The sequence below is a fragment of the Anarrhichthys ocellatus genome, unplaced genomic scaffold (assembly GCF_004355925.1).
Source record: "Anarrhichthys ocellatus isolate YVR2014 unplaced genomic scaffold, GSC_Weel_1.0 scaffold1, whole genome shotgun sequence".
In the NCBI taxonomy this organism is placed as follows: domain Eukaryota; kingdom Metazoa; phylum Chordata; class Actinopteri; order Perciformes; family Anarhichadidae; genus Anarrhichthys; species Anarrhichthys ocellatus.
In genome coordinates this window covers 2,371,449-2,380,202 of record NW_022280031.1, presented here as the reverse complement: position 1 = coordinate 2,380,202, position 8,754 = coordinate 2,371,449, and the positions used below count along the sequence as shown (strand labels likewise).

General features: G+C 41.1%; 1 protein-coding gene across 4 annotated transcripts in view; it reads right to left on the bottom strand.

The window, feature by feature from the left end:
- The window catches only part of kif5ab (kinesin family member 5A, b), a 56,243-nt gene that overhangs the window by 33,216 nt on the left and 14,273 nt on the right, over positions 1-8,754 (bottom strand). For all 4 annotated transcript variants that reach the window (XM_031853791.1, XM_031853762.1, XM_031853772.1 and 1 more), the window contains exons 2-8: positions 6,572-6,659; positions 4,934-5,007; positions 4,529-4,633; positions 4,081-4,129; positions 2,738-2,793; positions 1,768-1,855; positions 1,422-1,546 (exon numbers count right to left, since the gene is read on the bottom strand). In XM_031853791.1, the coding sequence (XP_031709651.1) occupies positions 1,422-1,546; positions 1,768-1,855; positions 2,738-2,793; positions 4,081-4,129; positions 4,529-4,633; positions 4,934-5,007; positions 6,572-6,659 (585 nt within the window). The remainder of the gene's footprint in view (positions 1-1,421; positions 1,547-1,767; positions 1,856-2,737; positions 2,794-4,080; positions 4,130-4,528; positions 4,634-4,933; positions 5,008-6,571; positions 6,660-8,754) is intronic.

The window sequence follows — 8,754 nt, the reverse complement described above, 5'->3', positions numbered from 1 at the left end:
ACACACACACACACACACACACACACACACACACACACACACACACACACACACACACACACACACAGCAGGAATTGGTTTATAAAGTACATTATCAGCATAAAAACGTCAGTGGGAAAAACCACGTTTATTTTCCTGCAATGTTATATTTTACAGGTCCTGTAGTTAAGTTTAACAAACAAAATGATTTGTAACTATGAATTCATAAGAAGGTTCCTGGTAATAACTATATAAAGATAGCAGTGTGTTCAGTTGGCACACTTCCAATTAATCAATTATAATGAATTGCCAGCTTAACCAAGAGAGTCTTTTAATTAGTGCACAGAAGGTCAGTTAAGCATGCAAAAATATGAGAATTATATCAGCAAAATTACATGTATTTCTTTTTGGGAAACAGGAAGGAAGGAAGGAAATTACAGACCTGTAAACAAAAAAAGCATTTCTGCATTATATTGTAAATTGTCAGAAGGTGTTTGAGGAGCTATATGCCAGACATACTTTAATAGGAAAGTCACACTATACTGTGTCATAATCGTCAGGGGATAGACAAGGAGGAGCTTAATTATAGAGAGCGAGTTGTCTTATCAAAGCCTTCTGTGGAGCATGCACCAGCGTCCTGCTCAGTCAATAATATTTTGTCTCAGTCTATGAAGTTTTTCACCCCCAGGGATGATCAAGACAACTTACAGATGCACCATCAGCACTTATTAGCCTTCAGCATCTATACAGACGTTATGACCATCTACTACTCTAAACGCACACTACTCTATACCATCAATACCATCAACACTAGACTACAGCCAGGAGCCAAGGACCATGTTCAGCCTTGTCTCTAAATGTATTTTCTGTCTTTCTGTCTTCGGTCTTTTAGAGCATGACCTATGTCCTGGAGATACATTGTTTTATAGATGGTGCAATGATGCGAGCTGACTCATCACCGAGTTTCACCTAAAAGGCCTAGAAACAAAGGGACAATTAGTTGTTTGTGGCTCCCCTCAATATGACCTCTATCTCGACTGAAACCCCCTTTTAGAGCTTATCTGTACGGATGAAAATAGTTTATTATTTCTCAGAAAACAATTTTCTGTCTCCATCAGCAGAACCAATTGGATTCCTCAAAGTGAGCAAACACTAACCCTGACATTACATCAGCGACAGACTAAACCAAGCCTTCTAAAACAGATCCTTTAAAATTCAGTGCAGTAGCATAAAGGGAGTGCTTTAATTAAAAGGCTTCAAGGGTTAAGTTCAGAGCTTCACTGCATTGATTATCTGATTCTTTGATGTCTGAAAACAGATGGAGAAATGCGTCTGGTCCCAGAGTTACAAAATCCTGCTGACAGTGAATGTTGAGAGTTTATAGCGGTGCAAAGCTCTATATACTTTTAATGTTTTTAGAGAAAATTCCCCAGTTGTCCTACCTTCTCACTCCCAGCTAGGTCGACCAGGTACAACTTCCCACACAGCTTCTGCTCCGTCTCCACGTTTTCTTGTTTGATGTTTATCAGGAAGATGCTGTGACTGCGGGAACTGTGCTCGTTCATGTCTAAAGAATAAAGTGAGGAGACGAGAGACTCTTATTCAGACTCCTTGCATAAAATGCCGTTCGATTCATTATTTTCCCGAGATGGACTTGTAAAGAGACGTTCCCTTAGCACCTCATCATACATTTCTCACCTTTGTACCTTGAAAGTGTGTGGAAAAAAAAATCCGACATGAAGCGCCTGACAGAGTGTACAAACAGCGGAGATCAACAGTGTGACTCACTGGTGACAGCAACATGCCGGTTGGCCTTTCCTTCATCTATCACATCCATCACCTCCTCGGGACTCGTGACGAAGCGCTCTGTGCAGCCCTTAGTGAAAGAAAGACGCGTGCAAACATTAATTTGTGCTGTGAAGAACACAAATTAACCATCTATACATACAATGCATGCACCAACACACACACTGTATCCCACATCCAAACCCACTGTAAATTACACATAGAAATGCCCACGTTTATGTCTGCACAAAACAGACACATAAGTCTTACAAAGGAGACAAAAGACATTTGCTTTACTTTAAATCAGTATTCTCAAACTTTAAAGCAAAAGTTTGACATTTCTGTTTTTCATCTACGCAAGCTAGACGGAAAAATTGACCTAAAGCTGCAGCCAGCAGCCGGTTAGCTTTGCACAAAGACTGAAAACAAGAGGAAACAGCGAGCCTGGCTCTGTCAAATGATAACAAAATCCACCTAACAGCAGATGATATTCTGATTGTTTAAGTTATACAAAAAAAAAAGTGTGAAAACTACAGTTCACCATGTTATAGTCGGTTGGATCTCAAACTATTTTAGTTCGGTAAAGTTGGAAAGATATTCACAGATGTGTACTTCCCAGAATAAACACAAACGACGGCTCTTTCTAACTATAGTAAGGTAGAAGACGAGTTACTACAAAACGAGTCCTCCTCCGAGCTGGACACATAAAATTGGTCTCTTATGTGCAGCCGGCTGTGAGGACCATCTACAGAGTGCACGCAGAAGAGATGCTACAAAATGATTCATTAACTTTACTGTCATACAGCAACCAAAATCACTTCACACATCAAGTTCATCCTGTCAGTTATACAACACAATTCATTTAGGAAAGAATAGCTTATTAATAATAAGCATATATCTCATAACTATAGGGTATCTGCACAGTGGAGGGAGGGAAATCAAACTGAATCATGTCAAACGGCTGATGACTCACCTTCACAAAAGGAACTCTGTATTTGTCTTCGTGCACTGACAGGTTGGTTTTTGTCACTAGGATGGAAGGGAAAGAGGTCATCGTGTTACCCAAAGCATTATCTCTGTGTAATACTGTGATGCAAATGAGCATCTGCATGCGAATGTGTGTTTTTAACTATAATCCAACCTGACTATGTTCCCTTTTGTGAGTCAGACTCTGCTAATGTGGTGTGAGAAAACAAGCGTCTAGCTTTCAATGTATTTCATGGAACTGAACTTTGCCAAAGTCACAGAGATTAAGCAGATGCCTGTCAGTGAAAACAAATAGTTTTCTTTGCAAAACCATTTACTGGCCCAAATTCACATTTCCCATTGGAAAGTCCTGTCTTGTTGATGATGATTCAATTTCACAGCATTGTGGAGGCTGTTTTTTCTTAAAGACTGTGTGCTTGTGAGTGCCTGTGTTTGTGGGTTTTATCACCCTACAGCCACTTTTTCTCTTCGCAAATACCTCCACAGGGTGTTGTTCTCTCTGCCTCGATTCATCTCGCTTGTCGTCAACTATGTTCATAGCTGTAACTCCCCTGCATACAAATGGGGACTTTCACCACTGACTCTGGCTCGATTAAAGATTAAACCACGAGGATGCTGCCTACAGCTTCTTGTCCGGGCCTCTCCATCATTTTAAACTGGTTATGTATCTCAGTGATAAGACTATGAACTACAATGTTGTGGTGCTTCTGTGTGTATAACTTTAAAAACCACAAAGCGTTATGGTCTGAAGCGAAAAGGTATTAAGTATAAGTATTGTGTTTTCCATAATAAAAACCGTGAGATGTAAACTCAGTATTGTTAAGGCACTAAACCTACTTGCTGAGTATAAAAAGCTCTTAGCTTTACTGCCTTACTTTTGATTGATGTTCAATTCTTGCTTATTTTTAGGACAATATAATCTTAGCTGTAAATAAAAACATATATTTCTTTACCCCCAAAAGAGACAGACCATGTTAGTCTTTTATCAGCCCTGAGTTCTGTCTGCAGTCTTCCTCTCAAGCTGCATACAGTGCCAACACCCTCCATTAATAAGGTAGGAGTGTATGTAGCCTCAGGGTCGAAAGACAGTGCAAAAGAAGTCCATCACTTGATACTGCATGGTAATATGTTTTTCTCTCAGCTCCTTTTTTCTCTCATAATGATTTTGACACCCTTCATGACAACATCACCGTGTATCCATATGCATCTAGGTTTAGCTATAAGAGTTTGAAATCTTCAACTGTGTACTGCAAGGAAACTGTACAGTATTAACACATGCGAGTTGTGATTTCACTGTTTCAAAGCCATGTGTTCAATGCATTAACACACCATCCAGCAGGTCCCGGATTTTATCCATGTAGATCTCAAAGTAGGAGACCTGTAGCAAAAGACAAAAAACATGTGGCGGGTAATCTTTGGAATAAAGAGGACAGGCAGAACAAATTGATACAGATAGAGAAATGATGCAACGGATAATCATTGTGCAAATATGCAAAATGATGTCGCAGTAATCTGTCATCCAGTGGGTCCGGCGAGGTTTTATCCACCATCAGAAGACTGTTGTGTAAAAGGCAAAAAGCCCAACAACTGTAGTAGGATTATCAAGGTTTATATATCATGATTTATTGATGCTTGGCTGCTTCCACTCAGCCCATCCATGTGAGGATTACGTCAGAGGCCCAGTTTGAATTCCCACTGAACGCATCATAAAAATCGTAAAAAGTGAGAAATGCACAAATACATACATTAACAGCCACATATGGAAATTCACACCAACCTTTATGTGGAATTCTAGATTCTCATCCATGGCAAATATATGTTCAAAAATGTCCTCTGCGATCCGGGGGATGATTCCCATTCCCTGGGCATCATGAAGGTTGCCCTGAAGAGAGGAGATAAGAACATGTGTGTGATGAATTAAGTGGAGAGAATAGTAAAAGAAAGGAGAGCAGAGAGGCTTTGGACTTGAAAGGGAGCAGGGTTGTTTCCCAGAGAGAGTTGTAAAGGAGGTTAGTGGCCACAAAAGGCTGGGAAAGAAAGATAGTGAGCGATGACAGTGATGGAGTGAGATGTACTGTCAGAGGAGAGCAGATGAGGATATACTCTTAACAAATGTTTGTCTGTGTGTGTGTGTGGACCACAGCAAGTGGTCTACATTTTGAATTATTTAATCATACTGTACCTCCATGGTGTGCGTTTTTCCAGAAGAAGTCTGCCCATAGGCAAAGATAGTCCCATTGTAACCACCCAGTACATCTATAATTAAAAAAAGAAAGACACAAAGAGCATTTTAAAGAAAGAAGAAAACTATATGAAAATGAAAAAAGGCAGTAAGAGTGCCAAACCAAAGAATACATCTGACAGAATTTCAGATTTCAGCCAGCCAGGTATGTAAACAATAAGACAGGAAGGCAGAAAAGCACAGAGACAATTATCTTTGACCTTTGTTTCAAAGACAGATCAGACTGCGCCACATAAAGTGTGTGTGCACTAAGAGGTGAATGGTATTCAAGCTTGGTTAGTTGCTGAATGACCTCTGTGGCTGTACACAATAAAAAAAAAACATCATACCTGCTGCTTGAATTCACCAGGAGGCACTCAGTGAAGTACCAAGCAAGTACAGATATATTTATCTCTCTCTCCAGTCATCTGATAGGAGCTGCAGTGAAAACAACACGTCCTCACCAGTTGAGGTTATAAAGGAGCACACTGCTGTTTGTCATATTGCTGACACAGTCCAATAAACCCCTAAGGTAAAAGTCAAATATAGATTAAAGAAAAACACTTCACCCTAGAAGGCCGACTGCCACAGGTTATCTGACCACAGACTAATCATAAAGGCTTTCAGCTAAAACACAGAGGCACCTTTCCTCCCCTCTCCTCCTCTCCTGTGTTGCCTTTACTCTACACTACAACTTGAAGCACAACTCTACCACAACTCTAAGCTCAGCAACATATCTTCCACCGCCTCCGCACTGGTTATAGTGAGAACCAAACAGAGCAGGACACATCATAGAACAAAGAATTAACAATCTGTCTGGATATAAAGACAGCCGAAATAAGATCAGAGAACACCCGCGAAAGGGAATCACAGAAAGGAAGAGAAAGAGAGGAAAGACTGCAAAACAGAGAGAAACTGACAGCCAGAAAGACCAAAAAGGAGAGAAAGTGTAAACATGGATGTGTCTGCAAACCAGCTTTCTCTGGCCTTGCTCCGTTACCCTTTTCCCCCTGACACATTTCAAATCCCATTCCTTCATTTTGCTGCATCCCTAACCAATGCATTTCCAACCCTGCACAGCGATTCATCTCGCCTTTTTATTTTGTCTTTCCTTGACCTACTTGGTAATCTCCCAGTCTGTAAATAATGTCTCCCACCAAATCAATCTTTTTTTTCATGCTCCATCTAGAGTTGTTGAATGGAATACCACACTCACTTTGAAAGTGAGCACAAAAACGATATAAAGACGGAGGGTAGAAAAGAGATAGACGGAGGGAGGTATGAAGAAAAGAAAGATTCCACTCTCGCTTGGTTTCGTTTGATCTCGGGACCTCTGGATACGCCGGTCCCACTGTGCTGTGATAAGCATGCATCTTGTTATTTGTGCATGTCGATGCTCATGCCTGTAAGTCGTGTGACCACATTTCGCACTTCTTGTAAGAAGCTGTTAATGCATGCAGTCAGTGAAAAGAGCGTAAACAGACAGCTCTGGTAAGGGGAACCCAAGGATATGTCGATTCAAGGTGTATTGGCTTTCTCTTTTGGCTGTCACTCATGCATCTGGGAAGTAAAAAAGGAAACCCCGTCTATGTAACTCACCTTTGACAATCTGCTTGGCGCAGGTGTTGTAGACCTGTGTCTGGGTGGTGTTCGTGGGGAACACCTGGTCAAACACATAGGACTTCCCCTGTGAAGAGTAACACAAACACAGTGAGCTACACGACATCACAGACAGTTTAGAGACAGTTTTAGATTGTTGTCAACACCTCATCCGCCCCTGTGACTCCCTGTTAATTCTGCCTTGGGAAGTTTGAGAAGCAGAGACCACATGGGTGTGTTAGAGAGAGCGATGGAGACTTCACACATCATGCTTATCACTAAAACATTATATTGCCATATTGCCACTGTAAAAAAGTGCCACATCAATATTTATTTCATGGACGCTGTGTCCATCTGTGGGTCTTTGCCCTGAATAGCAACGCATATCACATTAAGAGGCCCATCTGTTTTCTTTGAGTGGTATGCATCCTGTACTTGTGTCTGATTATATTTGTGTGTATTTTGTGGTATTGTGCGACAGTGGCTGTTTTGAATGAGCGCGGTGCAGCGTGAAGCGCTGGGTAAAAGGCTGTGCGACCCCCAGGGAGACAGAGAAAGAGATCACATCTGAGGTGAAGCCATTAGAGGCAGTGTTCAAGGACTTGAAGAGTAAAGTGATGCAGTGGAGAGGAGAAATAGAGTGTAGGAGTAGAGCAGAGGATGGGGAAATGCAGAGTGCAGAAGAAAGTACATGACCTGAAACCAGCGATGGCATGTGGAAAGACAGCACAAGAGAATAACACAGAGAGGGGGAAAATGTCCCTTTTTTTATTGAATCATTGTGTCAGTAAACAAGGCTGTCAGACAGCAATGCAGCTTGTTAGTGAAGTCAGCCAACCAGCTGATTATAAGCCATGAAACAAATCACACAGCCAACCAGAGATATACTAATTGAACCCACACAGACTTGAGTTGCCACTCAACCAATTAATTAACCAGCATGCATCATTCCGCTGAAAAGCCAGTTCGCTCAGGTATTCAGTCAACCGCTCCGTACAACATATTAAGTCACACGTCAGCCAAGAACTGGTGGTGAAGATAGTGACTGAGAGCAGTCTAGTTTCCTAAATAAAATATGTCTGACTGCTAGTAGGCACTGTGTGTGGGTGGCTAGAGGGATGCGTATCAAATTCACAGAAGCAGTTTGTGCAGTTGTGCAGACAGCCTGCACCGCCCACAAACCCCGCAGACATCAACTGTAGAGGAGGCTATCTAACCTTGACATTTTTTCTCTCTGCTCTTTGTGTTGCATAGCTAACACTTTGAGCATTAATGGCAAATATTGACAGAACTTTTCTGAACGTTTCCATGCAAGCCAGTGAAATAAATTTAGCTTGTTTCGGGTTTTTTTAAAGGCATATTTCTAATGATTTGACAGCATGACAGTCAAGAGAGACAGAGATAATAACATGAGAGATCAGGCAATGACGTGCAACAAAAGGTTCCCAGCCAAACCAAGACGGTCACAACCGCGTAACCATGCAGACACCCCGATTTATTTGTTCGATTGTCAAAATGTGCATTGCATCAAATTGCATCATTTCACTTCAAGTAAGACTTATTAAACATTGCGGGGGACATAACGCAACCAGAATTTGGAGCTCTATTTTGCTCTTGACCCATAATGAACCAAGGAAAAGTGACTTATGTCTCCGTCACGCCTACAGAAAGTCTGCAGACTTTTTGAAATGGTCTTTCATCTTTTGAGTTTCTTATGTAATGTGGATGTACTGTGTAATGAAAAAGATTTACATTGGCCACAAAGCAGCAGTTTTATTTTCTATCCTTATTGTCAAGAGGGTTGTATAGTGAAAAGAAAGTGGGAGCATCACGTTACATAAGCAGGTCATTAAATCTATACAAGCTCTGTGAGTCCTGCACCACCCTGCTGTTATATATTGTTATTGGTCTTACTCTGCTCACAAATTGCCATGCATCTACTGTTACATAATCTACTGTAAAGAAAGTTACATTTCTCTGCCCTTTACTTAAAAGCCATACATCTCCGGAGGATGCTCTAAACTGTGATTATGTTTGCACCAGCGGTCTGGGATATAATACATCCATAATCCCCTGCACCTCAAAGTATTACATATGGGCCTCGCTGCTTCTCAGTCTTTTAAATGACACATTCAACAACAAGTTTGACACAAAATCCCTGTGCACACAACAGTGGCTTGAAT